This window comes from Peromyscus maniculatus, chromosome 10 (genome assembly GCF_049852395.1).
Source record: "Peromyscus maniculatus bairdii isolate BWxNUB_F1_BW_parent chromosome 10, HU_Pman_BW_mat_3.1, whole genome shotgun sequence".
Classification (NCBI taxonomy): Eukaryota; Metazoa; Chordata; class Mammalia; order Rodentia; family Cricetidae; genus Peromyscus; species Peromyscus maniculatus.
In genome coordinates, this window is record NC_134861.1 from 742,570 (window position 1) to 764,993 (window position 22,424).

The 22,424-nt window shown below is 53.4% G+C and overlaps 1 protein-coding gene across 2 annotated transcripts; it reads left to right on the top strand.

The window, feature by feature from the left end:
- The first annotated feature begins 559 nt into the window (after positions 1-559).
- On the top strand, positions 560-22,036 carry Nsg1 (neuronal vesicle trafficking associated 1). Of its 2 annotated transcripts, none has more exons than XM_006985614.4 (5): positions 560-725; positions 1,109-1,263; positions 4,512-4,628; positions 14,737-14,847; positions 20,831-22,036. In XM_006985614.4, exons 2-5 carry the CDS (start codon positions 1,135-1,137, stop codon positions 21,029-21,031), a joined length of 558 nt encoding a protein of 185 aa, XP_006985676.1. In that variant the 5' UTR covers positions 560-725; positions 1,109-1,134; the 3' UTR covers positions 21,032-22,036. The 2 variants fall into 2 exon arrangements, with proteins under 2 accessions (XP_006985676.1, XP_015859551.1); XM_016004065.3 differs by having other exon boundaries at positions 721-1,023.
- The last annotated feature ends 388 nt before the right edge of the window (positions 22,037-22,424 follow it).

The following is a 22,424-nucleotide window of genomic DNA, read 5'->3' on the forward strand; positions in this document are numbered from 1 at the left end:
TCCTGGCGGCACCTTAAGCTCTGAACACCTGTCCTTCTGTCCTCACATCCCAGGCAGGCATCCCTAGCCAAAGGACAGCACTACCTCACACCCCGAAACCCTCCCTCTTTTTATAGAGACACGCCCTCATTTTTTATCCCTCTCCCACCCAGCCTAACACTAAGAGCCACCTAGGTCTGTCATCCACTGTCTTCCGAAAACCTTCGTCATCCTTCAGGACCCTCAAATCTGCTCAGTGGTGGGCCGGAACCTCTTTCCCTCCCTTTGGGGCTCGCGGGCTTCCCAGCATCTTCCCCCTCCCTTCCCTTCCTCCCTCCCGACCGCCCCACGCTCGACCACCGCCCCAGGGTTGCGCAGCCCGCCGGGGTATTCCCCCAGCCCGGCATCGGGAGCCTCAGGTTCTCCTTCCCCCGGTCTGGTCGCGCGCGGGGTCCCCGGGGGACCCCCCTCCCCGCCACCGCAGCCGCGTGCTCCTTTGTGCGGCCGATCCGCGCGCGGGCGGCGCTGCGTCAAGGCGGAGGCGCATCAGCGCGGCCCCACGCGCACTCCCGCGCGCGGCCCCCGGGAGCGGCAGGAAGGAGGCGGCGCGCGGAGGCGGGAGGCGCAGAACCCAATCGCTGATCCCCCGGCCGCGGCGCCGCCTCCGCCATTGCTGCACGCGAGAGCGGGCGACGCGGAGCCTCGGAGCGCGCTCGGAGCCCAGACTTGCCGGAGCCGGGCGTGGGGTGAGTGCGGGTGGGGAGCGGGGCGGGTGGCCGAGCATCTCTCATGTTGAGGGCCTCGGGAGACGCGCAGGAAGCCAGCGCCGCGGGACTGGGGACGCGTCCGGAAAGGCTGGGCACGGGTGGCGTCCCCTAGCCTGGCTGTGCTGAGCCCTGCCCTCTGTGGGATGGGAGTCTAGAAATACCCATCAGTACACAGCCTGGAGACCCTGATGGGCTGCGACCGCCGCGTCCCTGCCGCCTCTCTCGGGAGACCAGGCGGGGACAGCGGACGCAGGGACAGCGGATGCAGGGACAGCGGGTGGGTGTGCGGAGTCCTCCTGTCTGTGCCCCGCCCCGCCCCTGCTGCCGCTAGCCCTGACCCCCACCCGGCCCTCCCTCCTCAGGCCGCAGCCTCCTGTCTTTCGCAACCATGGTGAAGTTGGGCAACAATTTCGCAGAGAAGGGCACCAAGCAGCCACTGCTGGAGGATGGCTTCGACACCATTCCCCTGATGACGCCCCTCGATGTCAACCAGCTGCAGTTCCCACCCCCGGATAAGGTATGAGCCCCCGACATTCCCGCGCTGCTGGGTGTGCACCCCTAAATCTTCGACTGCAACCGAAACAAAAGAAACGCCTTGCGCGTTGAGGATGAGAGATGGGGGCGGGCTCAGCCTAGAGGAGGAAGACAGGGCAAGCACAATGTACCCTCGTGATTCTGGGTTGGGTGATGCTGGAGACCCCCTGCCTTAGATGACACCTTCGTCTTGGCAAGATTCCTTAGTGTAAGGTCCCCTCTTGATTTCGGGGGAGTCTTATGAGGAGCGATGCTTGTTGGTACAGGAGTCTGGGGTGAACCCAGGGAGCTGGTCCTTGTGTCTTTTGAGGTGGTACGGGTTCAGCTCCACTTGCCTTACTGTGTGTGTGCTCAGGAATAGAGCCTCGTTCTTTGTTCCTTTTGTGAAATCCCCAGATCTGAGCTCTGGCTCACCAGTGCTAGTGGAACCAGGACCATCTTGACCGTGATGCTTTTTTTTGACTTAAAGACTCCCCTCTTGAGTACTACATCCAGTGGGGTATCATTGGTCCATAAATATATTTTCAAGCCATAACATTTAAAAGCAAATTCTATCCTTAAAGTAGAAGATAGCGTTGCAACACTCTAATGTAAAACCACACGCCCTGCATCTACAGTCCCTACACACAAAGGAGCTTGCTCACTATTCCCACATGCTTTTACATTTATTGTCTCAGTTCGTTCTGAGAAAGAGGCTCTGACTCCCAGCTCTGCATTCACTGGGCAGTAGTAGAATGGGGTGTCGGAAGGATCTGCAGTGGGTCTTCTTTCACCCCCAAACTTAGCTTCCCAAAGTGGTTTTGTCCCCTTAATTCTATTGTCTGGGTTTTTTTTTTTTTTGGTGTGTGTGTGTGTGTGTGTGTGTGTGTGTGTGTGTGTGTGTGTGTGTCATGGGAGCAGGGAAGAGACTGGTTGCAGGTGTTTTCATTTAAGAAGGGGAGATCAGCTGGTCATAGCTGTGCACCCCACACCACAGCTGTTGGCCCAGGCTGGCCTTCATAGGATGAGCAGGGCTGTTGAGTCTTTGGCCCATGGTGGGTGACGGGCCCCTCCTGCCTTGATACACCCAGCCAAGGAGCACCAGAGGCCTGTGCCAGGAACTATGTGTCCTGGAGCGGCACCTCTATCAGGTGATTCCCTCTACTTGGTCCAAGCCTCTTCTTTTGCCCTCAATATGTTCCATTCCAGTACTGCCTGGCATGGTCGGCCCCAAGGAGGAGGGCTTCAGGCAGGTCCCACATTCTGCCAACCAGTCCTGTTGCCCAGGGTTAGGCTAGGTGGCTCTGTAAGGTACCGAGTCTCTCTTCTCTTGGTGAGGATGCTCCAGAAAAGGGTATTCCTGTGGGAACAGGTCCTTGAGCTAGAAGGCTTCCAAAGTCACAGCGAAGAAGACAGATTCTCAGAGTTCACCAAATGCACCCAAGGTCACCGTGCTGAAGGTCACTGGCCTCTGGGGTATGGACGTTTCTAGCCTTGTTACTTATTCCACTCTGCTTATAGTTGGCTACCTCTCACACTTGACAAGATTCAGGGAGGTGGGGGATGTGACTTCTGAGTGCCAGAAAATGCACTAGTGCTGAGGGCTGCCGGTCACATCAGGAGCAGCCTTGCCTGACATTCGTCGGAACACTTGCCGTACCTGGCACTGTTCCGTACACTTCATAGGCTGAACTTCAACATGCCCACGTTGCTGCAAGGTAACCCCCGCCATTGCCCTCATCTGACAAGACCTAGCAAAGAAGGCCTAGAGAGTTTTAAAGGGCCTGTCCAAGGTCACCTGTCAGTTAGTGGTAGACGCAGACTGAATTCAGGTGGCCGAGATGTCCTCACCCTCACAGTTCTGGATGATACCGGCCTCCTGCCCTCCAGGTTATGGGGGAGACACGAAGAAGCCTTCCGTATTCATGGTCAGGGGAAGTGGCCCCAAATGTATGCTCAAGGTCACGAGGCTACATGGGTGCAGCTGGGATGTGAGGATGGCAGGGCGGTGCTCAGTGCTGCCTTGGGAAGGTGATGCCTTCAGGGGTGCATACCCCTCTATCTACTGCAGGAGAGTGGCATGCCAGGAGTGAAGCCTGACAGCACACACTGAAGCTCAGGGCTCTCTGGTTCAATGCCAGGCATTGGCCCCTTTCTCCCCTATGACCTCTGGGGACTGGCTCCACAGGTCAGGGCTGGAATGGAGAATTCTCTAGTCACTTGCCTGGGGCCTGACCTGAGTCACGCAGTCCCACTGTCAGGGCAAGTGGGTGTCTCCCAAACCATGGAAACAACAAAGGACATCCTCCCTCCAGGAGAAGTGTATGGGGGGGGGGTGGTTCTCTCCTGTCCCATAGCCACTACTGGACACCTGCTCTGGGGAGAGTTTGGGGATCAGAGGTGAGTAACTCCTTGACCTCACTCTCCCTATCCAAGGGAATCAGAGAGGCAATGGCCCCCCTGACAGAGGCAGAGCTGGGGAGGCCAAGAGAGGAATGTCCCTATAGGGTGCAGCATGGAGTCCCCGGTAGGTGTGAAGTTGGCAGGGCTTCAGGGAAGTTTGTACAGGGCAGATGTTTCCAGGTTCACATGGTGGGGGTGGGGGAGACCCTTCAGTGCTGTGCAGTCTAAGAGGCTCCCCAGAGCAGTTTATTCCCAGGCCCTAGCTCTTGGGTGCTACACAGTTGTGTTCAGGTCTTCTCCAGTGACACATATGTCCAGCAGGTGGGCGGCACAGAAAAGCCAGTAGGAAAGAAGAGGTGTCCTCCCCACTCTCTGGACCAGGGCTCTGCTGTAATGGGTACCCGAGTGGTCTGCCAGCCATTAGTCCAGTGGCCTTGGCCGGTGAACATCACTTCTCTATTCCCTGGTTCTGCATTTGTCCTGGGACTGCTCTAGGACCATGGATAGGCAATGTATCTGGAAGGGCCTGCATGGAGAGTTCTCAGTGGAAGCTGCTCTCACTGCCTGGAGGAATGGTGGGTATCTTTGAACTTGTGTTTTGTTTTGTTTTTCGAGACACGGTTTCTCTGTGTAGCTTTGCGCCTTTCCTGGAACTCACTCTGTAGACCAGGCTGGCCTCGAACTCACAGAGATCCACCTGACTCTGCCTCCCGAGTGCTGGGATTAAAGGCGTATGCCACCACTGCCTGGCTTTGAACTTGACAGTCCCAGGTTCACCTGCCTAGGGCAGATGTGTCTGAGCACATCAGGCTCATCACTGACCATGTACCTCTCTGTTTCCTGGCTAAGGTTGTTGTGAAAACCAAAACTGAGTATGAACCTGACCGCAAGAAAGGGAAAGCACGTCCTCCCAAGATAGCGGAGTTCACCGTCAGCATCACCGAGGGTGTCACCGAGAGGTTTAAGGTGAGTGGTCGCAGGCTGAGCTACCGTCTTTAGGTCGGGAGGCATCTGCCAGGCTGCGGAGAGGTCTTTTTAGAGGGACAGGAACAGATGCGATTCCACTTATCCAGGCCGTGAAAGCCCAACAGCTTCTAGCTCCCAACCTGGAGGCTCTCTGGGTAGGTTTTTTTTTCTTCCTTTTTTTTTTTTCTTTTTTTTTTTTTTTAAAGGATTTTCCTTTTTCTTTGCTTCATCCTCCAAAATAATCACATATCATTTATTTTTATAACAGGGAAAACCCATCCATGAACTTCCCTTTAGGCAAAGACAATAAAGGTGAACAAACATTTGCCAAACATCAAAAGATTTGCCTCACAGTTTCAGGAAGGAAGCAGAAGGCCTGAGGTACTTATACCCATCCAGGCAGGGCTTCGTGTCCTGCCCTTGACCCTCAGTGCCTCTAAGGCAAGCTCCTCTAAGGGCCGATGCCTGAACAGGGTACTCCTCTTCTGCATCCCATCTCATGAGGGTAGAGAGGGGACTGCAGACTCATTGGTCCCAGCTCTCTTGGTGAAGCTGTGACCAGAGTTTGCTTGGATGCAAAGCCCATGTGTTCAACTTCCAATCCTTCTTTACTTCCTGCTACCTCTGGTGATGGCTGCTGAAAAGGGTGAAATTCCAGTGAGCCCTGGTGGGAGGAGCCTTCCTCACAGCAAGGGTGTGTGTCCTCTAAAGTGGTATCTGCTCAGGAACAAGCTGGGATGTTGGTATTCTGGAAACCCCACTCTTTAGGAAAGATGTAGGAGAAAATAAAATGGTGACCATCGCCCAGATTCAAAGGGGTTAGTTGGAAGACATCCTCAGACCTTGAACTGTGGCCCTGTATGTATGTATGGTCATTTTCACAGGGATATATGAGCAATCTATTCATGGGTGTGGAGGCACATACTCACCCACTCTTGGCACATTGCAGAGCATCTGTATTATCTCCTGTTTAATTCTTGGGTGATAGTGGGAACTATAAAAGATGGACTTGGGAACCAACCCCAGTTCATAGCTGCAAGGGAATCCAGAAGAGCAGAGCGTCTTCATGGAGTATCGAGTACAAATCTCTTCTGCTTCCTGTTGCTTCTCACTGCGGTCCGAGTCTGCCTGGTACAGTGGGTTCCATGGGTGTCACTATCCTCTGTGCCCCTGGTGTATGCTTGTAGTAGCTCATCTGAACCTCCCCGCCTCCTTCCTCCTTGCTAGTAACAGGTACTGATTTCCAAATAGGGGTCTGCAGTGAAAAGGTACAGAGGTCTGTATCTGCATCTCTGTGGGTATGGAAGGGTGTCAGGTATGCTGAGCTGCACTTCCTGGCTCAGGGGTTGACTGTTAACATGTTTGAGGTTCGTGGCCAGTATTAAGATGGATTAACGAGAGGTCAGCATCTCTGTTCCACTCTGGGATCAGCATGGTTGTCCTCTGTTGCCATTTTTGGCCCATCAGCATCATGGGCACTTGAGATCAGGTGCATGATCAGACGTGAATGTCAGAGCAACACTGTCTGAATGTCATCTTGCCTGAGCGTGCCCTGGTTTCTCATGTCTGATTGGACGTTTGTCCCTATCACCAGTTTAGGTCAGTGAGTAGTGTGGTACCCAAATATCTTCTCCATCTGTTGAATGTCTCTGTGTGTCAGGCTCTGGCCCCTCTGGTGTTATTGGTTTGTGTTTTTCTCACATACTCACCTGAGGCAGGTCCCTAGGTCCCTTGCCTAAGGCACAGGTGACGCACATTTGGCCCCAGGGCCCTAGGCAGTCATGGCTGGGCCTCTTGTGCGGTTACCTGGTTTCTGTTGCCCAGAACCGTGGGGCTCAGAAGACCCAGGAAGACCTCAGACAATCTCTACGATCCCAGCGGGCAGGCTGTGGGTGCCGGGAGGCTTGCTTCACCTCTCTTGCTGTCTCTGGGTGTCTGGGAAGATATTGGATACAGTGGGGACCACTAGGGGCTTCCTCTCCACTGCAGTATTGCCCGGTCTCACACACAGCTGTCAGTGTTTCCCTATGCCTAGTTTCTGTGCCTCCTTTAAGGACTCACCTCCAGGATGGCTGCGACTCCCCCATCTCTCATTCTAAAACCAGCACCTGAACGTCCATGAGCTGAGCTCCAGCCCCAGGCAGGAATCCATCCCTCTCTCTCCTTCCCCACTGAGGCTCCCAGGGATGAGCTTACCCCAAGTTCCTGTTGCCCTCCACCAGGAGGTGGTACTTCCAGAAGCAAGCTTTGTGTCTTGAGTCCACATGCGCTTCAGGAAGTAGGATGCTACCATAGTTCTCTCCATGTTAGTTGGGGAGACTGAAGCAGAGCTTGGGCTCAGGAAGCCTGCTCTTCGTTTGTGACGTTAGAGGCCACAGTTTTACAACAGATGTCTCCCCCCACCCCTTTCCTCTGTTGACTCAAACCCTGTCCCAGAACTACCGCGGCTGCCTTGTACCCCACAGGACCTAGGTCCCTTTCCTACTCCAGCAGCCGAGCCAGATGATACCCCTGACAGTGTCCTTTCTCCCCTTCAGTCTTGCTTTTGTGTCCTTCTAGTCCCACCCCCTAGCTGTCCCCTTTTAAGAAGCTGGGCTAGCCTACACCTCTCTCTGAGCCTGGGCCCTGTGATCGCTGATATCCCAAGCAGGTACTGAAGAGTGGTCTCATGAAGCAAAGGCCCCTTGACCTGGCTCGTGACTTTGAAAAGGAAACCAGGCCACAGGAGCCCCCTGAGACATGCATATTGGCTAAAAATGAAGGTGTAGGGCTTGTGCGCAGACGGCACTTAGGAGCAGCCCATGCCAGCACTGCCGGAGTCCTCGATACCATCTCTCTGGCGCTTACTGCACTCAGGAAGAACGGGCTAAGTCAATGAGTGACTCATCCATCATTCTGGTGGACTCCTGTGGAGGGGGCTTGGCACAGTTTCCACAGGGTGTCCCCGTGGGCTCCTTAACAGCAGGCAGCTCTCCTGAACTAGCCTTCTTACTGGGTCAGGGCTGGGTAGGTGCTCACTTGACAGTTGTCACAGGGTCAGCAGATGACCAGCTGGAGGCCTCAGTCAGGAAATGGCAGGAGTAGGGTAGGATCCCTGGGAGAGCAGCCTCCTGGGGCACCGAGGCGGACTCAGAGGGATGACCCATGTTCTAAGGGTGTCCCTTGCGTTTGTCAGCTCTGAGCTGCTTCAGAACCAGATAATGTGAGTTCCACAGGGTTCCACCCAGGTGACGTGCATTTTAGCCAGCTCTGCAGTTGGATCGATGTCTCCTGAGGTTCTACGCTTTTCTTCTTGGTGCATGGTCCGGTACAACAGCAGAGACATTTGAAGGGCTCAAGCCCTTTGGAAATGCTGAGAGTGTCCACCCTTCTGGAAAGTGCTCTTGGCCTCTAAGACTTAATGATAGTTTCTGCATCCGTGAGTGCACACAATACAATGTGGCTGCTGTGCAGAGCACCAGCTGGTTAAAGGTTTGGGGTCTTTTCTGAACATGGGGGTTTAGGGGAAAGAATAGGATGTCTGGAATCAGGGACCCACCCCCTGACCCTCCCACCAGGGATTAGTCACAGTGGTGGCAGGAACAGTACACCGTTCTGATGGTGATTTGGTTCTTTTCCTCTACATGTGTGTAAATCCGGGGAAGGAGATCCTACCACAACAGATGAGTTCCGTGCACCCATGAGCCTCTTTGTTCTTTATCTGTATTGTTAAGGTGTGCCCATCTCTCTTAACTCCGGAGGGCACCCTTGAAAGCGTCTTTTTGGATATTACATTGTGGTTATCACTGGAGGATTAATCTCTTGGCTGCAAGGTTGCTAGGCTGGTTGCTAGGTAACAGCTGGTGGTGGGGAGAAGGAGGGGCTTTGTAAGGTTGCTACACAGGGATAGCAGGATGAATCACCGCTGTGGCAGCCAAAAGCCTAGGCTTCCAGTGAGGCTTGAGTCAACGCGGAGAGCAGCCATTTAATTAATCGGAGGTGTTTTTACACTGAGAGTAAGTGCAGGATAAGATGTTGCTCAAGTGAACTAAACCTAAACATTAAAACAAAACAAAACAAAACAAAACCCTGCGCTTTCCACATGTGCGGGCAGTGTGTAATGGGCTGCTGGGTCTGCTTCTTAATGTCCTGGATGATGGATGCTCCACAGTGAGGCAGGCTCAGGGAAGGTTCTGCCAGCATTCTCTCTGGCTCTTTATGCTTTGTGGCTTCAGGATGAAGAGGGCTGACGGAGGTCACACACGCCCTCCAGTTAAGGGTTTTGTGATGGAGCCACACCCCTCTCTGGTACCACCACCCCTCCAGCCTTGGGCAGTTCTAAGGCCAGCCTTGCACATGACCACCTTTCAAGGTCAGGGAAGAGCTGGGAGGATATCTTAGGAGAGGCCACTTAAGGATGGCCCTCCAAGCTGGCAGTTGATGCTGCAGTGGAGGGGTCTCTTGGCATGCTGTGGCGAACGATGCAATGGGTGGTTTGTTTCTTTCTCTCGAATCCTTAATGACCTTGAGCTTCCTGTGCGCCTGCTTTCCACACTCTCTAATAATCCCCATGGCAGGTTCTAAGTCACACTTATTAACTGTTTATAAACGGCGATGCAATTTTCCTACATCTAGTAGAGAGTGTGTGTGTGGGTCTTCGTTCATGGTGGTGACAGAGACCTTCGAAACTTGTTTAAATACCCTGATGACCTGCAGCTGGGACCACCCACGTCTGCAGCTGTGGAACCTGCAGATTCTGGGTCCAGCTCTGGAGTGAGGGCTTCATCCTGGCGCAGGTAAAACATAGGCTGAATCACCTTGGGGTATATGTCTGTGTTCTCGTCCGCGTAGTACCTAAAATATTTAGCTCTGTAAACACTTGGAGGTTTCAGGATTCAGTCTCTGATTTTTTCCCCTTCCCTGTACTGCATTAGTCAGCAAAAGGCTCCTTTCCTTTCCCCTCCCTGAGGGATGGAGGACAGAGACCGTAAGTGACCTAGTGCCATCGACCTGCTCAGCCTGGGCCCTTCGTGAGCCTTGTTTTTCTTGCCCTTGGTGGCAGCACCAGACCACTAACTTTGCTATTCTCATTAAGGAACAGCCCCAAGGTCAGTCTGTTAACGGATGAAGACAGGACTCAGACCCACATCCTGGGACACTGACCCTGCTGGTGTGATTAGGCGTGGCGCTCCTGCTGTACTTGGCTGGGATCCTGCTGGTTCCTGCCTAGTGGGAAGTATGTGGAGAACAGGGTGGTAGTCAGTGCCTTGGCAGTTGGATGACAGTAACCCATGCATTAACTGTGACACTAAACTGTGAAAGGCTAAGTGGGCACTGAACAGTAATCGACAACCAAGCTCCATCTAAGCACCAGGGATGCCCCTTTTCCTGCTTCACTGGGGTCAGATAAGTTTATTAAGGTACACAATATTTTGGGGAACACAATACCATGACATTTCCTCTCTTTTTGTCTAAAATTAAAGAAAGCTTATAACTAATACAATAAAAATTATCCAATAAGTATATACAATATATACAGCCAAAAATTACATTAATGATGTCTAGTCCATTAACATTTGACAGATTCAGATAAAAACTCCATTATATATATTAACAATGTCCAGCCCAGTAACATCTGATAAACTCAGACCAAAAAAATTTTCATTACTTATCTTATTTAAAACAAGTAGTTCCTTTTTAAAAGTAGATTCCATAATCTCCCTTTTTTATCTTATTATATCCATATTCTCTCTTTTTTCTTTTCATAATACATTCAGTAGTCTACCTTTTGTCATTTTTATATCTTCCCCTTTTTCTCCTCTTCATCTTCACTGGGGTTACACCCTGAGCCCCCTCCCCTCACTGGGTCACACCCTATGAGTCTGCCTATGCCAGAGCAGCCCTGGGCAGGAAGTCCTAGGATCTGAGGAGAGTTTTTTTTGGAAAGGCACAGACTGTGTCCCTGGGTGAGACTGGGGAGGAGAGGGGGCTCAGGGTGACTCCAGTGAAACAGGAAAAGGGGCATCCTTGGTGCTTAGACCAAGCTCAGACTCTTGCCTCCCTCCTCTGTTCCATTAAAAATAGTGGTAAAATACATACACAAAACTCACCATTTCAAAGTACAGTTTAGTGACATTAAACAGTCACCAAGTTGCCAACTGTCATACTGTCTAGAACATTTTATTATCTCAGAGGCTGACCCAGACACATCACACACTGAGTGTCCCGTCCTGTCCCCCTGCCCCCACCCCCACCCCGTGGCCCCCAGCAGCCTCTGATCTATTTTCTGCCCCTTAGATGTCTGTCTTCTGGACATATCACAGAACAGATACACAGATACATGGTGCAGCCTTTCATATCTGACTTTTGCTCAGCATCACATTGTCAACATTCATCTGTTGTAGCATGTATCAGCACTTCATTCCTTTTGAAGGCCAAGTAATATTCTGTTGTATGGACATACCACATTTTCTTTCTCCCCTCAGCCCTTTTTGGACTCCATCTTTTGGCAGTTGGGCAGTGTTTCTTTGTATAAACCTTTGTTTGAAGACCTGTTTTTCTTTCCTGTAGGTAAATACACAAGAATAGGATTGCTGGTTGCCATGGTAATTTTTATATTTTATGTGTTGTGGAACTGCCATTGTTTCCTACATCAGGGCCACCATTTTTCAAGCAGCAATGACCAGGGTCCAGTGTTGCCTCTGTGCATCGCCAGCCCTTGGTACAGCCATTACAGTGGGCATGACATGGCTTCTCCTTGTGATATGTGTTGCATTTCCCTGATGCTTAGCAACACTGACCTGTTTCCTGGGATCTTGCCACACCAAGGACTGGTCTATACTCCAACTCCAGTCAGGTGGTTCATGTTTCCCACTCCTTCCAGGTCATGATGCTGCAGTCATGATACCGCAGGCCTCTCTGCTCTTCACCTCCCAATGAACTCTATCCCTTGGGACCGATGCTCCTCCAGGAGGTCTCCAGAGTAATCAGAGCTGCCTCTGTGTCCTGCCTCTCTTGTGGCACTTCTTACTTGCCTGCTCTAAGTGACACCAGGGTGATGCAGTGGAACTGTATGGCTACCCAGCCAGCTCTTGGGATGGACACTTTGGGTAGCTAATGTCAGATCCCCCGAGAAGGTTCCTCACAACCTGGGAATCCTAAGATGGGAGAAAGTAGGACTTTCTGAGTTTGAGGCACTTTGGTCTCAACGGGCCCCTTCATAAAAAGATGAGAAAAGAAAATGGTGACAAGCTTGGTCTAAAGACAAGCCTAGTCAGTCTGTTATATTCTCCTTGTTACGTTTTTCCCTCCGATTTGACACACATTTGTCTGATTTGAAAACCACAGCAGTAGGTGGGCGTCACGGCAAGGTCTGCAATTCCAGTCAAGTGTGAGGCTGAGGCAGGAGGATTGCCATTTCATGGCCAGCCTGGGCAACTTAATGAGGCCTTGTCTCAAAATAAAAAATGGGCTCAAGCACTGTGCCCCCTGTGTCTGGTAGAGAAATTGACCCAGAAGGCAGCTCTTTGTGAGTCAACTCATTTCTGACCGGGGGACTCTCTAGGTTTTGTCCCTGGTTCCAGAGAAGGGTGGGAGTCACCCTGTCTGGAAGCCTGTGGCTCTCTAGGCCTCCCCAGGTCACGAAGGGAAAAGAAACCCTGGGCACAGCTCCATCCTGTGTGAGAACATTTATTTAATAAAACCAAAATGCCCGGACCCTCGCAAGCCATGTTCATGCTTTGTCAGCTAAGTGGATAGTTCTTGGGTTTGCTCTAGGTGCCAGAGGCCTGCTAAGTACTCATTTGGAGTCAGGCTGTGTGCTAGTCTGCCCTGTGGTGGGGCTCCAGGGCATCTGTGTGCCAGCCTGCCCTGAGGTGGGGCTCCAGGGCATCTGTGTGCCAGCCTGCCCCGAGGTGGGGCTCCAGGGCATCTGTGTGCCAGCCTACCCTGAGGTGGGGCTCCAGGGCATCTGTGTGCCAGCCTGCCCTGAGGTGGGGCTCCAGGGCATCTGTATGCCAGCCTGCCCTGAGGTGGGGCTCCAGGGCATCTGTTCCTTGCCTACTTCTGCACCTTCACTTACTTCCTGGCTCGAGGTGCCTCTCCCCACATCCCAGTCTCTGTTTTCTGTCCCCGAGTCACCCTGACTCTCTTAAGAGGACATCCCTGAGTGTCATTCTTGAGTCACATCCACCTTTTTCTTGAGACCAGGTTTCTTTCTGACCTGGAAATCACTGGTTATACTTTGTTGGGTGGCTGTATCCTCCTGTCTCTATCTCCACAGTGCTGGTTGTCCTCTGGCCTCCACACACACAATAAAGAAACAACAACCAGATCTCCAGTGTTTTCAGTAACACAAGTTGGACTGAGAACCTTGGAACTTACCAAGGCTCTTGAGATAGCAAAAGGAGAAGACACAGTCTGAAGGCTGGGGTACCTGCAGAGGAAGTGGGGGGGGGACTCTCTTCAAGGGAGGTGAGCCAGGCCTGTGCTCCTTAACACAAGTCCTGGGGCTGCCCCAACAAGGCACCACAAAGTAGGGGAACCCCAGAGGCATGTTCTCAGGTTTCTGGAGGCAAGGGAAGTCCGAGGTTGAAGTGTCTGTGGGCCGTGCTGCCTCTGAAGTCCTGTTGTGTTGTGGTTACGCCATCTCTGGGGCCGCGTGGCTAGGGATGCATTCATTATTCCAGCCCTTGGTCTGCACGTGGTGTTCCTGCGAGTGTGTGTCTCTGCCTCATTTCCCTTTCTTGTAAGGACACTGGTCAGACTTGACAAGCGCCCAGGCTAATGACCTCACCTTAAGACAACCCACGTGCAAAGGCTTGAACTTCTGATCCTCCTGAAGTGCCTGAGTTACAGGGGTGCAGCACCTCCAGAGCACAGCCCTGTGTGCAGGGACTGTGTGAGAAGAGGCATGTGGCTGGATCCCTGCCAGGCAGTGTTTCTGGGTGAGGTGGCCTGGGTTGAGATCCTGCTCTGCCATCTGTGGGACCCCAAGAAAGCCAAGGAATGGACAGTGGTTATAAGAGCAGTAATGAGTCTCACTCTCTTGCTGTTCAGTGTTTAGAAGGTTGTCACTCCTGGACCCTCCCACCGGCTCTGGCAGTGCCCTCTCTGGACCCAGCACTGCCAGGGAAGGTGGCTGTCACTGGACATCCTGGATGATACCCCTTCTTTTTCCTACACGTTAGCTCCCTTCTTCATCAAGAGCCACACTCAGTTCCCAGGGCCAGACGTTTATGTGCTTGCTATCTGCCGTAGCTACCAACAGACCCTTGCCAATGTCACCCCCCCCATGGGTGCCTTGAGCCCTGAGACTGAGACCGCATGGTTCACCATGTCTGCCCCTGTAGCAGGCATGAGCTCTATGCACAACACAGGTTCTTCAGATGGATTGGTGGCAGCGTTAATGATGGGTCACCTAAGCAGAATAAAGTAGAGCAGAAAGAGATCCTGAGACAGGACAGTTCCTCACTCCTGGGGTGGGCGGTAGGAAGCCAGTGACTCCCATACTGGTGCCCATGCTGGCTCCTAGGGTCTGTCCAGGGATCCTGAACCATTCCCAGGCTTCTCCACTTCACTCCTCTCATGACATGCTTTTGCCCCTTCCATATTTCCCCACAGCCAGGCAGACATCTCAAGGCCCAAATCTAGTAGCATCTTGTGTGTTTGACCTCTGTTACTTGTACATCTGTGAGCCACGTCTCACCTACACTGTTGTAGCTTTGCGCCTACCTAGTGCTGGGCATTCTAATGAGCGGCTTCTGCCCCAAGGAAACCCAAACGTAAGTCTCTGTCCTCAGAACACCATAGAGGGCAGAGGTTGAGGACAGAGATCCTGTTTCTCTTATGTGGTTCCAGCATGAGGGTAGCCTGGGGTCTGAGTGACAGTGTCCTCGCACTGAGACCGGTGCCCAGAGAGATCTGTGGAGCAGCTGTTCCCTAGGTGACAGGTGCTCAGCTCTGTAGGTCAGGGCCCTGAGTGCAGCCCAGCCCCACTTCTCCGTCAAGGGTCCAAGTTGCCTGGGAGCCATGTGGCCATTAGCGAGGCCTTCTCGTGTCTGTGCCCAGAGCTTTCCGCCTGCCTGTCACCGTTCCGCAGCCCCATGGTGTCCTCTGCCTCTTCCCACAGGTCTCTGTGCTGGTTCTCTTTGCCCTGGCCTTCCTCACCTGTGTCGTCTTCTTGGTCGTCTACAAGGTGTACAAGTATGACCGCTCCTGCCCTGATGGGTTTGTCTTGAAGGTAAGGCCTTAGCCCCCTGGGGGTGCCTTGGCCCCCCTTCCCTCCACAATCCTGGGGCCCGATAGCAGCAGGGCCTCGGCTGTGCACTGCAGTGGGAGGTTCCTCACTGAAGGCCCTGCCTGGGCAGCCAGGCAAGGAGGCTGAAGGCACCAGAGGGTCACTGCGAAGAGAACCCCTGGCTTATCCCTGGGGAAGAGTCCCCTTGGTGCAGAATACTTCCCTCCAGGACCTGGTGGGGGTGGGAGGCAGTGACCAAGAGAAAGGCTGTGCCCCAAGCCACACAAAGGGGCCCTCCTGCCTAGAGGCTGCTCTTGGGCTCTCCTGCGGCTTCCACCGCAGGGGCCATGTTGGCATCTGGACTTGGTGTGCACATGGAAATGTTCTCTCCGCTTCTGTGCCTCCTTCCCACGAGCCTGCTGTTGGCACAGATGCATTTGTACCACAGGATGGAGGACTGAAGGACCAGAGGACCGAGGAAGTGAAACCGAGGGGAGGGAAGATGGGGTGGAGGCAGGAGATGGAGCAGAGCAGAGGTGTGGCCCACTCGCTCCGGGCTTCCATGGCCCCTCGTGTCTGGGTCTGTGCTTTCCAGCTGATGGAAACCGGTCCTGGGCAGGATCTGGCACTGCTGAAGGGGAGATAGAGCAGGCACTGAATGTGTGTGCAAGCCCAAATGGCTTGTGGATCTTTGCTGGCTGGCTGAGTCTGGGTTTTGCTGAGGTGAAACTTCAGTTCCCCAGCAGAGCAAGTTAGAAGAGCCGGGAGTTCACATACCCCAGCCAGGACCTCCTCCTCCGTTTACACCACGGGTCCTTCAGAGCTTCTGACTTTCAGCCCTTCCCTCCTCCTGGAGCGATTGTGGGATACCTGCTACAGTAGACAACTCTGGTTGCTCAGGGTGCTGATGCAAGGACTGCTTCCTGAAGCCCTTCTGGTTCAAGAAACATGAGGCAGGCAGGCATGCATATACTGAGTGAGGAGGACTTGGCGTGGAGTATGTGGGTCTGCCCTTTCTAGAAGGTGGTCCACACTGGGGCAGCTTCTGGAGGAAGCATGGGGCCGAGTAGGAGACGGAGTGCTGAGAGTAGCAGGTGGACTGGGGTGTGCCTGGTGGGAGGGTGGCCCAGGTATCGTACACTGCTCAGCACCCTGAGTGCCTAGCAAAGGCCCCAGGGAAAGGAGTGTGATGAGGATGATTCCTTGGGTCACCTGGAGGTTGGGAGAGGCAGGCAGGAGCTGATGGAGGAGGCTGCTACAGTGGGGCCGGAAAGACGGTCTGGATGGCAGACACAATGTGAGGCAGACCAGGATGGCAGTGGATGGACAGGAAGACTGAATTAAGCAGGCCAGGAGGGACGAGAGGGGAGGGCCTGGCCCAAAGCTGGGTGACTCAGAGGCTGATATAGGAAGCAGTGGTGCCTCTGGGAGAAACAGGATAGGCAAGGGACAGCTCCCTACTGCAGCCATTGTTCACAGATGACAGGCCAGCACGCCACTAAACACAGAGCTCTCCTGGGTTTCCTGTTTTGCCCATTGTCTCTGGTCTGGGGCAGGTCCCCGCCCAGCTGGTGCCATTTGGCAAACCCAAGTGCTGTGGGAGAAGCTGGTGCAGAGGGGTGATGATGAAGATGAAGGCCGGGATCCAGGCTGAGTTCAGATCAGATTCCTGGCAGTGTGGAGGGGACTCAGGATCTGCATGGATAAAAGGCCCTGCAGGGCTTGCAGTCCTCAGCCCCTTGGGAATTCAGAAGCCCATAGGCAGCTCTGCAAGTGAGCTGCTGTGGGCTTGTACAGTTTCCACAGTGTCTTAATGGTGGTGGGAGTTGACGGTGGTCTGGATGATACAGCTAGGAGGTGTAAGGTGCTGGGTGGGGGAGGCTTTCCTCCTTCCATGCTCAGGCATATGCACATTCCACATCTACTTGAGGTTGGAGGGATGGTTGTGAGGGCTGTGACCCATATTCACCCTGGATGCCAAGGGCCTAAGGGGGTGTGCCTCCTCTTTACTAGTGGGAAACAGGGTTCAGAAGCTCCTGATCATGCCCAAGGTCATGCATGCCCTTCAGTTCCTTCAACTCTTCGGCATATACCTTCTAGGAGCCTCTTTAAGTGTACCACCAGCTGAGCCCAGGGAATCTGGCTGGATAGGATGCCTGGGGAGGGGGGAGGGAAAGGGAACCCCAGAAGCCTGAGTCCTACCAAGAAGCCCTCTTGCCACAGCCAAATAGCCCAAGCTGAGGAGTGTGCAGAGGCAGGTAAAAGCAGAGTCAGGGTGGTGATGTGTGCCTTCAATCCTTGCACTCAGATGGAAGCAGCCTGGGCCATAGCGAGACCCTGTCCACACTCTGCAGTGACCTAGCCCAGGCCATATGACAGTCATGCTTCTTCCAAGACACCCCTATAGGTGACCTCGGCTTCATATTTTATTTCTTTTACCAAAAAGGGTGTGTGAGAGCCTTTCTCCACATGGGTATAGACTGAACACCTGTGCCTCAGTTCCTTCTGCGGTTCGTGACACCATCAGGCCCTCGGAGGGCCTCACAGCATCTTTTGGTGGCCGTGTTATATGGGAGGTGTCAGACACCACCTGCTGTCCTCTCTCAGCCAGGCGTCTGGAGGGCAGGGCCATGTCCTCGCTGCCCTTAGATGCCCGCGCCTGCTCCAAGCAGTCGCTGCTCCTCAGGTCTCGGTTGCATGCAGAGCTCTAGCAGGGTCTTGTGCTGGGTGCCAGGCTGGACGGGAGTAAAGATGGTAACTGCAGCCTTCCCCCCACTTCCCCAAGGAGCGGAGAGGGATACGTGGAGGACACAGTGAGGGTGGCGGTGCAGGCTAGAGGAGTGTGGTCAGCTGTAGAGTCCCAGCTGGCCCGCACGGCCATTTCCTCCTGCAGTGTAGGGGGTTCCTTGCACCAAGCTGGCTGTGCTCTGGAGGGTTCTTGGAACGTTTCATCTTTTCTGTTGATCATCTTTGGCCACACCCTGGCTTCTTGCTGAGCTGTCCCACACTGACTTTTATCCTTACAACAAAAGCAGCCAGGCTGTGTGGCACATTGGCCCCATTTTAAAGATGAGGGGACTAAGGCTCTGAGAAGAGCTCATGGGATCTCAGCTGGGGCTGGGGCCTGGCCCTAAAGCCAGGCTTTGTCTGCAGCCAGGGATATCCCCTGAGGGGCTGCACCAAGGGCAGGGTAGCATAAGCACCCTCCATTGCTTTGGGGCCTCTTCTGAACTAGCTGTCAGCACTCCCGGGAGCCTGCTGGTGTTTCTAAGCTTTACACTTCAGGATCTAGTGAGCTGCTAAGGAGACCCCAGTCTCCACAGGCAAGGGCTGATCCTTTACATCGTTAGCTACCTCACCAGTGATGGAGGCGCTTCTGAGGAGAGGAACAGGGGTGGCAGCCCAGAAAAGAAGATGAGGATCGAGCCACTGTTCGTATTTGCACAGGCTCCCGAGTGCTCACTGGGCCCTGCACTGCGCCGTTCTCGTCTTAGCATTCATCACCTTCCTAGACCCCACAGTGAGGACCGCAAGCCCTGCATGGGGGCTGCTCCACCAGGATGCTTTATTTACCGCCATCCTCCCCTCCTGGAGAGGCCAGCTGACCCTGCTGAGTGACCAGTAGGGCTAAGTTAACCAGCACCCATGGCTTAGGCTGTGCTAGGTTCTTAACCACCTGCTGACCACTCCCCACAGTCCGGGCCCTGTACCTGTAGCAGGCTCTGTGTGGGAGGGGTCCTTAGGAGAGAGGGCTCACTCTGAAAGAGCAGGACCCTGCCCCCTAGTAGCTTCCAGATCTGCCCACCTGGCTACTCTCCATGCTCCAGCCTCCTTTCTCTATCAGCGTACTTGATGCTCAGCCCTGTTACACCAAGCAGCAGCAGTAGCAGCAGCAGCAGCAGCAGCAGCAGCAGCAGCAGCAGAGCAATGTCAAGCGAGGCAGGGTTCAGAGGGTGAGAGTACATCCCTGCTGCAGTGGCCTTTGGCTGAGTAAGAACGAACACCTGGGAGGCCAGGTCAACATCCTGTCTTCCTCAATTACTTCTCCCCTTCCTCTTTTGGGAAAGCGTCTCCCCCTGAACCTGGCACCAGGGATTACAGGAGTGCCATCCTCTCATGCTCCCACTGTGCAGGTCCGAGCCTCCCTGAGTGCTGTACCTCCACCTCAGGGTTGTGAGGGGTGGCAGGATGGTAGCTGCAAAACCAGGAAGCACAGGTGGTTAAGCCGAGTTGTCCTGCATTCCTGAGGCCATGTGTGCCAAGGCAGGGACTTCATAGTACTATCTGGACCATACATGCCAGTGGCTGATACTGGAAAACACCAAGTTGGACCCATTGTCCTCGGGGTAGAGACAGTGAAAAGGTCTGTTTCATAGTCTGTATGTCCTTGAGCTGGGTGGGGAATGAGGGATCAACCCCCTGGAAGGGTAGCCCAGTGTGTGGTGGTGGACAACGCTGACTGGAGGTCCCAGCTGGAACTGTGTTCTCATGCTTGTGTGGTTCTCAAATCTGCTTCAGCAAGCTTCTTCACCTCTCTGGACTCCACTTTCCCACCTATAAAATGGACTGAGTGGCACGAACCTCACAGTGACAGAATTGGCCTGAAAAGTACAGACCTGGCGTAGGCAAGAGGGAAGCCTGCATGTGGGTGCACACTGCTGTCCCCTTCTTTCAGGGCAAGAGGGAGGGAAGAAGGCTTGAGAGCCACAGGACATTCTCTAGGGTAGGGAACCCAATTGGATTGCCCTGAACCTGCCCTTGGCGTTCAGACTTAGTCTAGAGGAAGTTCCCAGGAGCTCCTCCTCCCTGATTTCTTGGGCTGCCTGCCCATACACTGGAGAGCTACCCTGGGGTTGAGGATGGAGACACTAGGTCATCCAAGAGAACAACTGAGCATTGTGTCATATGGTGAAAACCGGAAGGGCTCTCTTCTAACAGGAGTGGGTCTTGGACTGTGGCCTTGGCTGGGATGCTGGACTCACACTCCTCAGGGAGACACTTGAAATACAGATATGGACTCAGCACAGATCTGCTAAGCCACTCTGGGCTGCACCCAGAGATGAGTATATGGGTTTAAAACTACCAGATAATGAATGGGTGGTCACTGAGGGCTCCACCTCTGACTCAACTGTGGGGTCTCACGTTCCTATCTCAGCAGGCTTGGTGATACCATGCCCCTGGTGGCTAGACATGAGTAACAGTCGCTTCAACAGGGTGGGAAGCTTACTGCTGGTCTCAGAGTCTAGACTGGAAGGCAGTGCAGGGACTCACTCACCTGGAGCTCTGGCTCCATCTTTCCCTGCCCCGGGGCTCTTGAGGTTTTGTTCTCTGGGCCGTCCGAGCCGGTTGAGAACGGGAGATGTGGACACTGGAGGGACACAGCTGCTCTCTGGGAGCCAGCCCCAAAGCTGCTTGATACAACCGTTCAGATTCTCTTGGTTTGAGGTTAGTCACGGCCTTCGAGGGCTCTAGGCAGGTTAGTCACCGGCTGCCATGCCAGCTGCACAGCTCAGCTCAGAGGATAACTTGCAATAGCTGGTTCTCTCCTACCATGCAGGTCCTGGGGACTGAACTAGTGTTGGCAACATCTTTACCCACTGAGCCAATTCACTGGCCCCCAAAGAAAGCCCTCCTTGGTGCTCTTCCTCTTATTTCAGGTGGATTGTCTGTAGACATGTCAAAAGTGTCCTTGCTTCTAATAGATGAATAGCCAAGGTCAATCAGCCAATTAGAGACTTGGGGAAGGGAGGCACGCTGCCTATTCCACCTAACCTGGGAGCCCAGTGCCCGTTACAGCACAGCCCATCTTTTAGACGGCTGTGCCCTCGCAGGGCAGGCCCCATTCATCTGTCCATTGTTAGTGTTTATTTAGCATTTATTCCTGCAAGCTCAGGGATGCTTAGGGGCCATTGCAGGGGGGGGGGGCGGAATCCACTGCAGACACACGCTGGTACCCCCTGTATCTCCATGGCCTCCTGTCTTACAGAACACCCAGTGCATTCCAGAAGGCTTGGAGAGCTACTACACGGAGCAGGACTCCAGTGCCCGGGAGAAATTTTACACTGTCATAAACCACTACAACCTGGCCAAGCAGAGTATCACACGCTCCGTGTCACCATGGATGTCAGTTCTGTCAGAAGAGAAGCTGTCGGAACAGGAGACCGAAGCTGCGGAGAAGTCAGCTTAGCGAGCTGGGCGGGTTCCTTACAACGCGTCACTTGAAGGCAACAAAGGGACTTTGAGGGACATTTCATTAAATATAATTACCGATAATTTAGAGGTTACTCATTTACGGTGCAATTGCTTCTGTTTGCTAATGCTGCTTTGCAAATAAAACTCGCTGCGGACCACCCACAGGCATAGAAACCAGCGCATTTCAGCATTGCTTAGAGAGCTTGAGGCCACTGTCCATGCTGAGGAGTCTTCATTCAGCTCCTTCACTGGGATTCACTGGATGCCGTCAAAAGAGAATTGACACTGGCTATGCCCGGGGTCTGGCCATCAGAGCAGTGTGTTCAGTGGGTTTCTTTTTTCTTTGATGCCCCTTTGCTATCTGCAGACCTTGCTCCATAGCCATATCTAGAGCGATCCCGTGCTTTGCTGGCAGCAGTGCCGACTGCCAAAATGCGCTGGTAAGTGGCACAGAGAAGGGAAGTGTGCGATACAATGCAGCCCCGGCAGCCCCTGCCAGGGCAGTTCCGGGAGGTTCTCTTTGGTATGTGCACTGAGCAGAGTACAAGGATGGGGTGGGAGGAGCTGGCTCTGGGCCAAGGGTTGCAGAGCCTGTTTTCCTGTGGGTGGGCTGTCTGCTGGTGATGTGCTAGATAGGAAGAAACCCCACCGGCCCTTTTCTTTCCTGTTATGAATATGTTTGCACGTACAGCCCTGTAATGCAGGTGATTTTGGTTCTTCGTTTTATTAGCTGGGTGGGCAAAGTGAAAATGTAATTTTGGGTAAGCCAAGGCTACTTAGCTTTTAATCTGTGAACAGATGTGACTCCTGTGCTGTGAGAAAGGGGCAGGATGGCTGGTGGGGGGCTGGTGTGGCACCTTGCAAAGAGAATATTTGAGTCCACAATCTTTGTAAGAAAAGTATGTTTATGTTTCAATCTGAATCTTGACATTAAAGTATATGTTTACAAAATCACCAGTAGGTAAACTAAATGTGTAAGACAATTAAATAGAAAAAGCTATCCGTGGTTGTTTTCTTCCGTGTTCTCAGACTGTGTGGTTTCCGGTGGGCATGTCGGAAGTTTCAGTGTTCCTTAGTAGGTCAGAAATAAACGGCAAATAGTTGGAGATCCTTTGTGAACAAGCATGGTGACCACCGTCAGCTACACTGTTGTTTCCTGAGGTGTGCTACTGAGACAAAATACTTTACTGTTGGAGTGTTCCCAAACAAAGACCATGAGCTCAGCACAGGGGTGGGGTGGGGGGGTCCACACAGTCACATGTTTGAAGGGCGTTGGGAAGCTGTGAGGAATGCATGAAGAGCAATAAACGTGCCAAAGCTTGTCCTGCACAGGATCTGACTCAGCGACCATGGGAGTGCAGCAGACAAGCCCCACTGTGTTTTCTAGC

Bases quoted from the DNA above. Each gene is read 5' to 3' on its own strand.
- Nsg1 (XM_006985614.4), top strand. From the start codon at position 1,135: ATGGTGAAGTTGGGCAACAATTTCGCAGAGAAGGGCACCAAGCAGCCA. The intron at 1,264-4,511 runs GTATGAGCCCCC...TTCCTGGCTAAG, and splicing joins AGTTCCCACCCCCGGATAAG to GTTGTTGTGAAAACCAAAAC. The intron at 4,629-14,736 runs GTGAGTGGTCGC...CTCTTCCCACAG, and splicing joins GTGTCACCGAGAGGTTTAAG to GTCTCTGTGCTGGTTCTCTT.